The sequence below is a fragment of the Tripterygium wilfordii genome, chromosome 10 (genome assembly GCF_013401445.1).
Source record: "Tripterygium wilfordii isolate XIE 37 chromosome 10, ASM1340144v1, whole genome shotgun sequence".
Classification (NCBI taxonomy): domain Eukaryota; kingdom Viridiplantae; phylum Streptophyta; class Magnoliopsida; order Celastrales; family Celastraceae; genus Tripterygium; species Tripterygium wilfordii.
The window spans coordinates 2177078-2191946 of NC_052241.1; the positions used below are offsets into that span (position 1 = coordinate 2177078).

Sequence of the window (14869 nt, forward strand, 5' to 3'; positions counted from 1 at the left end):
GAAAATTTTAATAAACCCTAGTGAAACAAGCTTATATAAAAAAAAATAAAAAGAACCCTAGTGGTTTGAAACTCTCTCTTCAACCTCGCAACATAGTTCAATCTACATGCAAGTCGGCGACGAGTATATCTGCCATGTTTCATCACTATTGAAAACTGGCATGAATATTCTTGAAGTTATCCTCATTTTCTGTGACATCTGAAGATCTGTGTCCAGAATTTTGATCTATATTGGCTTCCTGGAAGTGGAAATTACCATTCATACAACATATCATTATCATTATTATCCAGCATTTATGGTAATACCATATCTACTACTGTCAATATTGTTTGCCAAACTAAGCCATTATATGTTATCTTGCATTTTTGCATACATGTTGATGCGTGGATGGACTAATAAAAGACAACACACAAAAAAAAATACAAGAAAATAAAGTCCATTCAAAGCTGGTTAATCAATTTAGCAGCGGAGCCAATGGTACAGTTGGATGGAGGAGGGGGCTGAGAAATGGTAATGCCAATAGGAAAAACAGTTTTAAGGGGTAAATTCATTTGGACTGTCTCCCATATCCCTATCTGAAGGCAAAATTCATAGCCGACGGAGTTCAGCTTATATAGGCTGCCCATGGAAGGAAATGCCAACAAAATTCTCAACATAAAAAGTGAAAATTGCATAAGACCATGAATTTAGAAACCTGTGCTTACAACCACTGAACTTTAAAAAAGACTGACTCTCAACCCAATAAAATGACTCTGTCAAGTATGTCAGAGAGGGGCAAAAGAGGGACTATGCAAGATCACTAAACAGAGCAAAGCCGAAAACAGCAAAGGAGATTACCAGGAGAACAACATTAATGTGCAAGACATAGTGTTGCTAGCAGAAACATTCCACTGCATTATCGGAAGAGTATGGCCATCCTATGGATCTGGATCATAACTCATCTGCTATGATGAACTTCCTTTTCCCTGTTGGATTTGCTGAAGAAGGGCTGCAGCCAATTGTAATGTTGCTTGGAGGCGTTTCTGTGGATCTTCTTCTGCTTCTTGTGATCCAGTACTCTGCAGCTGTGAATTCCCTTGAACAGTGGGCTGAATTTCTCTTTGAACAGTTGGAGCCATTGCTGCAGGAACATTTGATGCCTGCCAATGTTGCAGCTGCTGCACTTGAGCAAACTGTGATGTTGAAGGATCAGAAGCCCCCTGATCATTCTGCATTCCATATGCCGTGTGTGTCTGCCTGCTATCGTCTCCTGTTGGGACATTGTAATTGCTTCCTAACTGCCTTTGTTGCCCAAGAAGAGATGATGCCAGCTGTGCAATTTGTTCTGGTTGCAGAGCCCCACCAGGCATAGATAAAGGAACCGAAGGGCTGGTTTCCTGATGAGACGACTTGCCATTTCCAAATAGCTGAGTACTTGTTCCTCCTGCTAAATGAGTAGAGCTTGTTTCTTGCGCCAGTCTTGGCATGATTGAGTGATGCTCCTGACCATTTTCTATGTAAGTGTTAGATCCTTGAGATGGCACGTTTCCTGTACTAGAATTTGTGTTCTGCATATGGTGAGGAGACCAGTTGGGTCCTAATGCAGAGCTCCGCTGATGGACTTGATAGTCATGCCTGTTTTCGCCATATGAGTCAGATAGATGTCCAACACCATGGGCTGGACCTGAGAAAGATGCAGGTGGCGTTGATGTATCCATATTCCCCACAAATGATAGGCCGCTTCCCAGTTTACCCGAATCTGGAACAGATGTCATGGATGGGAACAGTCGTGCAGGTGTTGATAAATTTGGAAATGATGTCTCCACATGAAAAGGCAACAAGTTTCTATCCATTTTCTCGTTTGGATGGTGAACGGGGGCCGAACTGGAACCGGGATGCTCTAACCTTAAAACAACACCTGAAATGCTCAGTTTTCCAGGTACTTTCAGTACTTTCTCAGAGAATTCAGATGGAGGTACAAGAAACAATGTGGTCTTGTCATCCAACTTAGCAACTGCTGCTCGTTGCTTCTCGCCCAGATAATGCATGAATTCATTATATAATCCAATATCAGCGTCACTGTGAGGAACAAAGAAAACAACCCAAGCACTAGCTGCTTGATAGTAATGCTTTGCAAGCACATCTAGACCAGTCCTTGCAGTGCAATCCAAGAATTCAGGCCTGCAGCAGAACACCTGTGTAAAACAGTATTTTTCTTTTTTCCTTTCCTAATGCAAGATAACATACGTACGAAGAGGATATGAAATGAATAGCATAGAAAAGGCTCTATAATTTAGGTTACAGAATAAATGTGACTAATTGCATGGATGACCAAACGAATTGTAATGATTATATTCTCTCCATAAAATTAGGACATACACATCAAACTATGTGTATGACATCCATAATATTCCGGTTCAGGTGAGATCCACACAACTGATTGGGGTGGCATCAGATGAGCTAAACTTGGCAAAATGAAAGAAAACAACAAAAAATTCAATATATTATTTTTTCAGTTGGAAAACTTATGTAAGCTGAAAAATATATACAAATCAGGATTCGCTGAATTTGGTAAAACGATTGATGTTCAACTATTCAACTGTTACTAATTCAGTGGCCAGAACACCATTATGCCATTGTTTCAGGAATTCAAATTAATTATACGCATCAATGAATTAATGGAATTGGGCAATTATTTACTATGATAAAAACTAAAAAGTAATGGATGACTCGATTTACACAGAAACGTTAATGAATGTACTGAAATTTGCCACTCATTGAAAATATGATGATTAGAGGAACAATAGATGCATTGGCATACAGAAATAGAAAATAGCAGCTTTGCTTTTGCAGTTAGACAGCAAGCAAAGCAAGGGTATCAACCATTTGATACTAAAGTTGAGAAAATGGGATAGCACTCATTACTGATAGACAAAAGGGCCAAGAGGTGAGTGATGAACTAGCAAAATTTTGAAGCTGGAAAAAAAAGGCAGGATAAAGATTGTTTCACATCCATTACAAATCAGAAAAGGAATACTACTTACAACATGATGTCCATGACTGTTCCCACAGGAAAGCAGCGAGCACGACAGACAGAAGATCCTCCCTTTGCTATAGTCCCCTCCCATTTCCACTCCATCAAAGAAGTTCGGTCTGATTCAGGAATGATTCTTTTCCTGTCAACAGGATTTGACAGCAAAGAACCAGAACCTGCCTGGAAACTCTCATATGGCGCATTCCAGAGATCGTTTCTGTCTCCGTGAGGTAGAGCTGGATGGTCAGGCATCTGCTTGTATCCAAGAGACCTAGCATCAATGTTCTTGTCAAAGGTCTCACGATGGGGGAAATCAGAGAATGCCCTAGGAAAACTATGTTTCTCCTGTTCAGATGAAGGATACTCAGGAAGCTCCCTATCAGGAGGAAAGGTGCCAGTCTTCAACTTCTTGGCTCCATGAAAGTAATCGGTATCTTCTGGTAAGTCAGGTTGATCTTCATAAGAAAAACTATTCTGAGGAAATTTGTGAGGAAAATCATGGAAGGAAGCATCTCTTTCCCTGGTAGGACTACCATGGCGATCATACATATCTTGTGCTAATCCTTGTTCAAACCTAACGTCTCCAGGCCTCCACTGTTCACTATTCCAAGAAGCTTCTTTCCTATTAAAACCATACATGTCAGAATCTACACGATCCAAACTTGAGATAAAATTAGGAGATCCAATGGTGGGATCTCCATGTGAACTCCCATAATTCCGGTCTTGCCGAAAGTTGTCAGAAGATTCTGGGCGACTATCAGACTTCAAATGCGGGGAAAGAGGGACATTCATTGAGCCCCTTCCACTGTTGGATGGGCCGGTTTCACTCCTTGCGAAACAAATAAGTACATGAGGATTTCCAAATAATTTCCCTTGGAGTGTTTCTTTCGCTCTACAAGCTGATATTACATTTCCAAATTGAACAAATGCATAAGTACGACCTGGGAAAACTGTAATCTTCTCAATCTCACCAAAAGGGGAGAAGGCTTTCCTTAAACTCATCTCATCTACTTTTAATAAAGAAGGAAAACCTATCCATAACACCTCACTAGGTTCTCCATTTCTATCTCCTGCCTTCGATTTGTCAGGGTAAAAAGGGCCCGGAGCAGTATAAGATGCTCTAGAATCTCTTTGAGAGAAAGGGGATCCTCTTGAGGCAGAACGTTGCTCATCTCTACGTTGCATGTAATCTTTGCCAGGCACTGGTGTTGATGACTTATCCTGTGATTAAGAATAAGATATGGGAACAACCCTTACTTTAAGCAGTCATATGGTCTTAACTTATCAGATCAAAAACAAACAAGTTAAAGTTAAAGAATCATATCTTAGCATCTAAGTTTCCTTAATCAGATATAGAAGTAGCAGTTGAGGATTTGCACTATGGAGGAAGAATAACATCGGACAATTTGTAAGACACTTTGTAAGATATTTAAGAAAGTGAATAACACACCACTGATGGGTGAATAACTTATGAATTTACCATAAGTCTCATCTGTTCTATTGGAGCATAACTGCATAAGGAATTCAGGAAAACATCAATCCAAAACAAAAGATACATTGGCGCAGTCACTCTAACTAAATCTCTTCCTGCTTATGATAAAACTAGATAGATGATTCCAAAGCATATACCACCCTGTATTTGCAATTCACTAATTATCTCTCACCAAGTGAGTTGATTTCCTAAAAGGACAAGCATGCAGAAAGAAAACCACATATGAAGCCAAGCTTAGAAATCAGAAAAGGATACTAATCAAGGAAAAAGTCAAAAATATTACAGCCGAATTCATCGCACATCGGCTGATACTTAAACTGAAAGGAGTGAGATTTTTATTGAACTTTACTAACTCATAAGCTAACTCAATCGTCTGAAACATATCATAATCTGGAAAGCAAAGATAATGCTGAAGGGCCTAAACCAAGATCTAATATAGCAAGACTTTAACAAGTTAAACTTAAGCAACTATCCTTTTCTTACCGATGTAAAAACTGACCTGTCATGAGTCATGACCATGAATGTAATTGTTTCTCCGCATTCCATAATATGGGATAGAAACAATCAGCATCAAATGTAAACAGCAGACAAATATTTTCAAGCGGGAGGCCTACAATGAAGTTCCCCATGGTAGTATCCACATAGAATCGCAGATACATTTAAGTTCCAATTGGCATATCATGGCATAACTAACCTACCAGCCAGCAGTCAGGTTCCTACATTTGAGTTTTGATTTATGAGGACGTGCGGACTCTGGCCTTTGGCAGTGTAGTAGTGTTAAAAAGTTGCTTCATTCCAACCTAGGCATCATATGTTCAAACAGTGAAACGCCCTCTTCAATGGGGAAAATTATGTGTATATCTAGCTTTCCCAGACCTTGGAAACTTGTTGAATAAGTGTTGTTTCCTTTCGATAAACATGTGAAAAGGTTTGAGAGATTGTTTTGCATGGTTATGGAATACCAAATTCAAAGTCATTATCAATTTCATCTAGATAAATGACATTCAGATTGAAAATGCTAAAGTGAAGCTTGACATGCAAGTAAGAGACTAAGAGTTGAATTGAGAAGCTCTTGGGATTAAAACATTTACAACGAGCTCTCTGTCCATACTGATACCTTTTGGTGAGGAAAAACATTAAAAAATGAACGTGAGTGGCCTTCATCTAATTAAGAAAAATCTTAAGTTTCACAAATAGGGATTATCAAACTGAAGCTTGTGATTTACCAGGGGTTCACCAGTTTTTTTAGTGGAGGCAAAGAAAACTATATACAGTAGATGGTGACATGAAAAGAAAACCGTTGCCCTCCCATCCCCTTAAAATCCTACTCCACAGAATAAAAGTATGAGTCCTGATGATTCCCAAACAATTACCTTTTATACAAATTTCCAACACTCGGCATATATTTGTTATCTATACAGAGGATATAACTTATTTCCCAGAAAAAAAAATCCCATCTTTTTCTTTTTTTAAAAATTATCAATCATATTGATTATTTACTTATTTGCCACCAAGAGTTGACAAATGAACTGGGTTTTTCTTATATGTAAAGGGAAAAAGCATGATATTTGAGGAATTTTTAGCACATATGCAGAGTTGCAGACACATGTACATAAGCGCAAACTTCATTAGTGAAAAGGTTATCTATTGATAATTTGGCAACTAAACAAGAGAATCCGAACAAATTAACTCGAGCCTATGACTTCACAACCAGATGTAAACTGACCATAAAAATATAATCAACATAGCATTCAGCCAAGGTCTGAAGCAGCAGCCTTACTAATTAACTAGTGAAACTTTTCATATGATGTAGCTTCAGCTATATTGGGTGTGTATTATGGAGGGTGCTGAGCTCGCAAGACATATCAACAATTACTCAAATTAAACATTGGTAAATAGTCTGGATATTCACCTTGAACGCCACCTTCTTTCTCCTTCACTCTTAGTATAGGTCGAGCATAGAGAGAAACTTTATTATTGTAATGTTTTGATTCCAGGAAGTGTTTCTATGAGCGTGAAATTATGATTTTCCTTGCTTATGGTATGGATAGGTACTCGTTGTGCATTAGGGTGATCAAGTTGCCATTCAATATATATTTTACATTTTGAAAGTGTGAAAGTCTTGGGTATGAAAATTGGCCAAATGGAGCAAGAGAATATAAAACCTTCTACATGAGCTGCCACTGTAATTGCCCTGTACATAAAATATGCTAACCTTTGACAGTTCAACATGATGGGGGAGAGACGGGGTGCGAAAAGAGACATCAGTTTCCTGTCTGATTGTGTTCAAAAAGACTTCACACAGTCACCCCAATTGGAGAAAAATGAAATCTATTCTTTGTTGTTTATGATCTTAGCATTTGCTTTGGAATCATTGTCTGCTTTGACATGTGAATTGCAAATAGAATTCAATACCTTTTGTTTTGTGTTTTGGCCTGTTATCACTGGTGCAACTGAATTATTGACCATGGAGCACTCAATTCCTTTAACTTTTCAGGTCTTGAGACCATGAATCACTGAATTCTTATATTTTTAGGGTTTTTTCCATTCAACACTACGGAAAATTCAAAGCATGGCTTATGGCAACGAAAGGTTCATAAGATGGAATTCAACTCAATAGAGAATGCAGAGCATGGCTTATTACGATGCTGGATGGCAGCTGAATGATTGGTAAGATGGAATTCAACCCTATCATTCTCTAAAAACACACAGTGAAGCAATTCAGTAACTGTTGGCACGAAATATAACTTGGTACAAGCCATATTTTTCTTCCCCTTGTTTCTTCTCATTATTCTTTGCCATTTTATTTCTTTTTATGATATAATTCTTGCCCTCCTAAAATCATATCAGCCTGCATTATTGCTTTAAGGGATTTTGCATATGTTCATAAATTCTTGAGTCAGCCAATGCATTCAAGAAATGAAATGAATTCAAATGAAACACAAATTTTATACACATAAACAAACTGTAGCAACAAATAAGGTTTCTGTCATCTAAATAGTAAAAGAACACAAGACTAACCGACTTTGCAAACTCAACCCTAAGTGGATTCCCCGCAAGCGGGAATCCATTGAGCGCCCTCATTGCAGCGATGGCTTCCTCCTCTCCCTGAAAATTAATAAAAGCATAGCTCCGACCTGGCAGGAATGCTACACTGTCGAGCTCGCCAAAGCGCAAAAAGCAATGAGCCAAATCGCTCTCCACAATATTCTGAGGGAGATTTCCCACCCACAGGTGCCTCGACGGCGGATTACTGCTGCCGCGAGGCTTCTCCTGCGGCGGCCCTGGGTAGTCCCTTCGGGACCGGTCCCTGCTTCCTCCTCCGGCTCGACTAGTCTACAAACAGAGAAATCGAAACACATCCAATCAATCATACATACGGTGTGCTTTTTAGTGTCAAGTGAAGTGGGGGAGAGAACTCACCATGTCGATTCAGAGAAAGACTGGAATCTGTCTGGTTGATTATGATGGAGAGGATATAGAGAGAAGAGATTGAGGTTAGATAGGAGAGATTAGAAATCCCGATACATTGTGGAGAATTGCGAGATTAGGGTTAGGAGTTTTTTTGTTTTGTTCTGTTTTTGTTTTTTTAGGGTTTAGCCGTTTAGGATATTTGAGCAGCGATTCAGTTACCGGCACAAAAAATTGTTTCCTTCAGTAATTTGACGGGATTGTATTGCCACGTCGACAGCATCTAAAAATTTTCCTTTTCTATTTTCTGTTTTTTTTTTTGAAGTTTTGGGCCTCAAAAGCTCAAATGTTATCGTGCCTGTTTGGTGCAGGCGGTTCCAAACCAATGTAGGGGCGAAAATGGATATTAGACCCAGAATTAGTAGACAGCCCATGGCCCAGACTAAAATTATCAGCCCAAACTGCCCATAGTTTAGGGAAATGCAAGCTTAATAGGCTCACGGCCTAAGCAGATCTGGACAGGCCCACGACCTCGAAACAAAAACATGATCGTCACCTAACAGGCCCATGGCCCCATTGGTAAGCACCCACGGGTTCGTGTTCGGGTTCGGGTTAGGGTTCAGGCCAGCTTGATAATGTGCGAGGTCCGTAGGCGTCCCATCATGTAAAGTACCAGAATGGAAAGATTCCCTGTCATTGCTTTGAAGGTAAAAAACAAAGCTTGCTAGTGACAGTGGCTTGGAAGCCTTGGAGTTCCATGAATACCCCAATTGTGGCGAATTATGTGGCCCATCAAATTTGGGATTTTGTCCGCAAATTCACTCTCAGATAAAGGAAAAATCAAAATTAGGGTTTCACAAGAGTCTCCAATAGAGTGGTGCGCCCAATACGAACTGTTTTTGGATTTTTGTGTGTTAGTTTCTGGTAATTAAAATTAAATTATCCCCCACCAGGACCACTTGACCAATTTTGACCCCGTCCTCCTCTCAATCAACAGGTCAAAAGCCCCGTTTTTTTTTTTTAAAGTCGATATAGTTCACACACACGTTAAGTCATGTCCGAGGGACATGAAGGCCACCACAGCGGATGAAAACTACCCAAATCACAATCCCCAGGGACATGAAGGTCACCACAGCGGATGAAAACTACCCAAATCACAATCCCCTGATGTGAATGGAACCCTAAATCTCAAAGTCTTGACAGATAATCTGACCAATCAGGCTATCTCCAGTTAGAACAATCATTAATCATATTGAATAATGTTATATGTGACGTGCATCCAGTGAGTGAGTCTAATGAGAGCGTCAAAACTATAGGCTCCCAATAAAGACAAATTATTAGGCTGCCTTATATAGCCCCCCTTTGCCGTCTCATTGAAGGTCCCGTCTATCACCTCTGCCTGGATTTCATCTTTTTTTGCCTCTACCCTTTTCTTTAAATAACCACTTCTCTGCTCTGCTACACACTTCTCTATCTCTTATCAGTTGTAACTCAACTTCATTGAGATAAGCTAATGAAAGGTAGAAAGAGCTTCACACATTCATCAGGTCCAGTTACACTTCCTGATTTTTTTCAGCTTTCAATTTCTGCTGTATACTATTTTCCTCTGTTTATGTATGATTACAGTAATGCGTTTGTTTTCTGAAGTGAAAGTGATTTGAGAGGCAGGCAGTGAAGGAGAGGGGGTTTGACGGGATGAGCTGCCTGGCTCCCTGGATGCCATCTATGAAACTAGTCAACCAAGTCTTCCTTCAATTTTGACTCTTTCCTACTTGGCATCAGAGGAGTCATGCAGACAAACTATTCTTACTTCTCTCTCTACATTTTCTCTCTCATCAGTCATGAATTCACAACGATGGTTCGCCTGAATAGGGGAAACAGAGGAAGTGCACAAATTACTAATCACTCTCTTTATTAGGCCTCTATTGCTAAACTGCTCCCCTTGTTGTCAATTTTTTTGGTTTTTGGGCATTCAAAAAATCACGAGTTAATGTCATTTTTGACTACTAATAAATGGGTCATGTTACAATTTAGTTTTCACGTTTCAACTTTCAAACGTTTCACTTTAACTATTTTGATCACTGATATTACTAAGTTGTAACACGGACAAAATTTGTTGAGTTTCAATCAATCAATTTGATGGCATGGCATAAAAAAAGTCAAATAAATCGTTTTTTAACTACCAAATGCACAAGTAGAATTTCTTTTCTTTTTATTTCAATAAAATGCACACGTGGAAACTAACTCAAACGGAAAAATTATAAACACTGTAAGGGCACTTGCAACGGTGGACTTTTAGATAAGTATGAATGGTTTAAATGGATCTCTAATGGGAAATGGAGAGGTGCAAATCATACAACGGTGGGTTTTTTGGCAATCAAAATTATTGGACCAAGGACTTCTGTTGGGGCATCAAATGGCTTGATTGGTGTGGGCCCATTCTCAACACCAACTGCAAAGGAGGTATTCACCTATGAAAGAAAAAAAATTCTATCTCATCTCAGTTTCAACAGCCCCGTCTGCAACATTGGCGTCAACGTTGCGAGAGTGTTCCAACTGGGGGTCCTCACTCGTTGCTCGTCTGCAAAATTGGCGTCAAAATGTTGAGTGTTTAGGATATTTATAGGCAAATGGGGCATGTATACAAGAAAGACAATTACAGATGTAACCATGTTATATTTTCTTCCATCATTTACAATTTGTTTTTTTTTAAAAATATTTTATTTACTTGGTGTAAAATTTTATTAATTAAAATAAGTGTTGATGGTTAATGTAATTTAATAGAAAATCAAGTTCAAGAGTATATATATTGTTGTATGTTATTCAAATATTTATCACCAAAATTAACTAACTCAAGCGAACATCTATTAACACCATTGTACAATGACAAGATACAATACATTTTCCATTTCTATCCACATCAACAAAACACATTTCCCAATACAGATTACTATCCCCATTACACAACAACGTTGCAAGTGCCCTAACAAAAAAGTGATATAGGTTCCATTTGACACACCGTTTTTGTTTACAAAAACAATATACATGACTAACTATTCACAGAAAAGGCTGATTGATTATAAATCTGAATATTCAATCTTCTTAGCCAAATTGAATGCATGGTCATGTGGAACACATCGAATCGTTTGGGATTTCCATTAACCAAAAAATGCCTTTGCACTTGTTTTACTCTTCTCTGCAACCTCAAGTACTGCCTTGTCGATATTCTCCTTAGTAAGCTCTTAATGTTTTCTATATCCTTCACTTGAATCTCCACAGAAAATGCCTTCCAATTCAACACATCGCTAAAAGGAGGAACATAGCCGTCCGAGATCAAAACCGGAATGCAGCCGGTGTAGATTGCTTCAACAACTCTCGGACTTGCTACTTCATATCCACTAGGACATAAGCAGAACCTGCTCTTTCTCAACATTGTGTAGTAGGACACACCTTTTGGAAGTTTTTCATAGACTTGGACGTCTGTGTCTTTGTCTTTCCAATGTTTTAGAAGTAAGTACCTTATGTGTCCGTGCAATCGGCCTGCGAAAAATGCTAGGATTGGTCGACGGGACGGGGATGGACCGCCGACGAGTTTTGTGATCTCACCTGTTAAGAGATTGATTTCTGGTAATGTAGCATCTTTGGTAGGATTGAATCCTTCAGAAGTATTAGCATTGCACAGAACTCTAATTGACCTGTGGAGTAAATTCGGAACAGAAGCAGATGTCCGCGGACCCTGTAAGCAAACAAGTAGTATTTCGATAGTTTTGGTGACAAAAAGTTACATAAACACTTAGAAAACTATGAATTCTCTTTATACTGACATTCGCAAATTACATTAACTTATACACATTTTTTGAGGGTCTAGATGAGTGAAATAACAAGTGGAGACCATTGCCTTGGGTCCCACATTTTTCAAATCAATGGTGAGATTGAGATGCACAAGTTAATATAATTTACGAGAGTCCGTATAAGAGAATTATTGCTTAGAAAACTGTGATCAGATTAAGATTTCCTACAATTTTAACGTATGGACATCAACAACAATTTGTCCCCTTTGAGCCGAAGCCTGGACAACTTTATTTTTCCATCCTCATTACCAACCCATACTAGTTTGAGCCTAGGAAACCGACTGTTACTAATTAGGAGGCTTAGGCTCAATCATATTAAATACTAAGTTCGCGTATCTAAGCGACGATCGTCACGACTTCACTTCACTCCAGACCTCAAGACTTGTCTAGGTAGCGCTTTCCGCTAGGCCTCTTGGCCTATGCCCATACGTAAAAGTGGGGATGCACGCTCACTTGTATATATATGGGTTGAAAATGAGCCCACCACTTCACACTAGCAACAATTTATCTGCTTTAGACCCAAGTTCACAGGACTTTGTCTTCCTAAGTCCAACTCATATTAATTTGGGCCTAAAAAAAAAGTTGTTACGAGACTTAGGCTTAAATTATATTCAACACTAGCAACTCATTTTAGTCACCGCACGCACTGAAAAGAAAAATGAATTTTAAACCCTAATTTCAAAATTCCTCTATACCGTTCTGCAATTGTCTAGGTAGCGCTTTCCGCTAGGTCGCTTGGCCTAGGCCCATACGTAAAAGTGGGGATGCACGCTCACATGCGTATATATGGGTTGCTTAGATACCAAATAAAACGAGCCCACCACTTCACACTAGCAACAATTTATCCGCTTTAGGCCGGAGCCCAACTCATACTAATTTGGGTCGAAAAAAAAAAGTTGTTACGAGATTTAGGCTTAAATTATATTTAGCACTAAGTTCTAACATCTACGTGACATGGGATGATACTACATGACCCAAATTAAACATGACAATTAGGGTTAACTGCTTACCCAGTCATGGCAAGAGAGCATGAAATGGTCAGAGCCAAGGCTTCGATTCCAGAAGGGATGATTATTGGAGATGACATGGATATAGTCTTTAACAACACGTCCTATGGAATTGGTGTCATGGGAATCAAGCTCGTAGAGATACTGAACCATCCAGACCACACTAAATGGAAGGAAATAAACCAGAGCCTCATCAGGGTCTGTGGTTCTATAGAACTTGCCTCTCTCCATTTCATGAATAAACCTTCCCTCTGTGGAGTATATGTTCTTGCATGGACCGTCATGGAACAATGGAAGCTCACCTTCCTTGTACACATATACCTTGAATAGCTTCTCCATCTCCAAATAACTCCTGACATTAAGGTTTAAATCTTCCAATAATTAGAACTAAATTCACAGGATTGGAAATTATAGAATTGTTTAGTTACGGTTAGGAAATAACAATAGACTCTCTAGCCCAATAAACTTGACCATTATTGTAAGACACTGTCCGCTTTCTCAAGCCCCAATCTAAACACAACCCATCAAAGGATTTCGTGGGCCTTTCAGGACCTTCCAAGGTTTACGGCTCAAAAAGGTGTCTTACTAAGTCAAGGAAACCATGAGTTTAACATGTCTTTTAGATCTTTGTTTTAACGATATGGGACTTATAGTTACCTGTGAAAAGCATTGGCATTCCTGTAGAGGGGTCCATAAGGAACATAGTCAGGGTCCTGATGGATTGAACTCATGTTTCGAACTAAAGCAGCCTCTCTTATGGCAGCCCTGGCTTTAACCAGACTTGCTTCAAGCCTCCCTAACTTGCTGTACCTTCTAACTACTCTTGTAGTATTCACAGTGTCTTGATCAATATCAGAAGAACCATTAATGAAGATTGGAGAGGCAGAAGAGCCATTGAAGATGGTGTAATTGGCTGCAACTTCCACCAGGACTACTAAAGAAGCAGAGGAACCATTGTTGAAGGTGGTGGTGTAATTGGATTGAGATTCCAATATAGAAGAAGAAACAAAAAGAGGCCGAAAATCCGAAGTATGAACTCTCCATGCACTGGAATTAGAAGGACTAGAGCCTTGATTACTAAGAACAAGCAAGAAAAATAACAAGGGTGTTGCAAGTCCCAGAGCCAAAAACAATGAAGAAGATGAATAAAACATTGACTTATTTGGTGGTCTCATGGTCTCCCTCTCTGGACTCTGATGATCTACCAACTGAAATTCACTATAATATTACTTCATTGGGTGAATTGAGTATAGGGTGGGATTCATCATTGATTTTTTTTAATGGTGGGATTCATTGCTTGAGTGCTTGACTACTGGTCAGTCAATCCCTTCCTGCACGATATGAATAATATTCCTGCGAGTATTGGTAGGGAGTGGTAATGTGTGGCTGGCCTTCGTCGCGTGCGCTTGCTTTGAGTTTGACTGCTAATCCAAGTTTCCTTTTTTTTTTTTTTTTTTTGTACTTGTTGTTTTTGATAAGCTTATTATATTCAAGTGAGTCATTAGTTGAATAACAATCACATTACATGTAAGAGATCATCCACCCATTAGGTCGTGAGGTCGAATCCTATCCCCTCTCCCAAATCCCTATTTCAAAAAAAAAATAGTCCACAAATTATCTGTGTTGCCGTATTTGATAACCTCTAAATCATGTGTAATTGACTAATTGTATTGACGATTAAACATACTATTAAACAAATATACGAAAACATTGTGTATGTACGGACTAGATAAGAATCGAACTAGAGATGTAAAGTGTGCCGGCCCGGCTCAACTCGAATTGGCCCACTAATGTCCTGGCCTGGCTTGCAAATCTTAAAATCCCTGACCCGGCCCGCAAGATTTGAGCGTAGACCCCTATGATGTGAAACCAAAGTGATGACCACAATAACAATGGTGATTTTTTTTTTTTGGTTTTTTTAGCAAGCTAGGTCAGCTTGAGCCTGACACATTTGAAACTCTTTCGAGAATTGAGTCGACTCGCATGGACTGAGATCCCAGACCCAGTCTGTAAAAATAAATGGGATGAACCTAGCACGACCCATAAGCCCATGCCAGTAAGTCATGCCAGGCTCAAAGCCCTGACCCACTTTACA

General features: G+C 39.2%; 2 protein-coding genes across 2 annotated transcripts; both read right to left on the bottom strand.

The window, feature by feature from the left end:
• Positions 1-435: 435 nt before the first annotated feature.
• LOC120007637 (flowering time control protein FPA) lies at positions 436-8139 on the bottom strand. The gene is made up of 4 exons (XM_038858002.1): positions 7929-8139; positions 7527-7841; positions 3024-4234; positions 436-2160 (listed from the first exon to the last, which is right to left on the bottom strand). Exons 1-4 carry the CDS (start codon positions 7929-7931, stop codon positions 945-947), a joined length of 2745 nt encoding a protein of 914 aa, XP_038713930.1. The 5' UTR covers positions 7932-8139; the 3' UTR covers positions 436-944.
• A 2694-nt stretch (positions 8140-10833) lies between these two features.
• Positions 10834-13965, bottom strand: LOC120007934 (probable glycosyltransferase At5g03795). The gene is made up of 3 exons (XM_038858426.1): positions 13432-13965; positions 12778-13126; positions 10834-11652 (listed from the first exon to the last, which is right to left on the bottom strand). Exons 1-3 carry the CDS (start codon positions 13947-13949, stop codon positions 10966-10968), a joined length of 1554 nt encoding a protein of 517 aa, XP_038714354.1. The 5' UTR covers positions 13950-13965; the 3' UTR covers positions 10834-10965.
• Between the last annotated feature and the right edge of the window lie 904 nt (positions 13966-14869).

Coding starts and splice junctions, on each gene's coding strand:
- LOC120007637 (XM_038858002.1), bottom strand. Junction 4,235..7,526: donor GGGTTGAGTTTGCAAAGTCG/GTTAGTCTTGTG, acceptor TCTTAATCACAG/GATAAGTCATCAACACCAGT. Junction 2,161..3,023: donor ACAGTCATGGACATCATGTT/GTAAGTAGTATT, acceptor GTTCTGCTGCAG/GCCTGAATTCTTGGATTGCA.
- LOC120007934 (XM_038858426.1), bottom strand. CDS start 13,949: ATGAGACCACCAAATAAGTCAATGTTTTATTCATCTTCTTCATTGTTT. Junction 13,127..13,431: donor AATGCCAATGCTTTTCACAG/GTAACTATAAGT, acceptor CCTTAATGTCAG/GAGTTATTTGGAGATGGAGA. Junction 11,653..12,777: donor TGCTCTCTTGCCATGACTGG/GTAAGCAGTTAA, acceptor GTTTGCTTACAG/GGTCCGCGGACATCTGCTTC.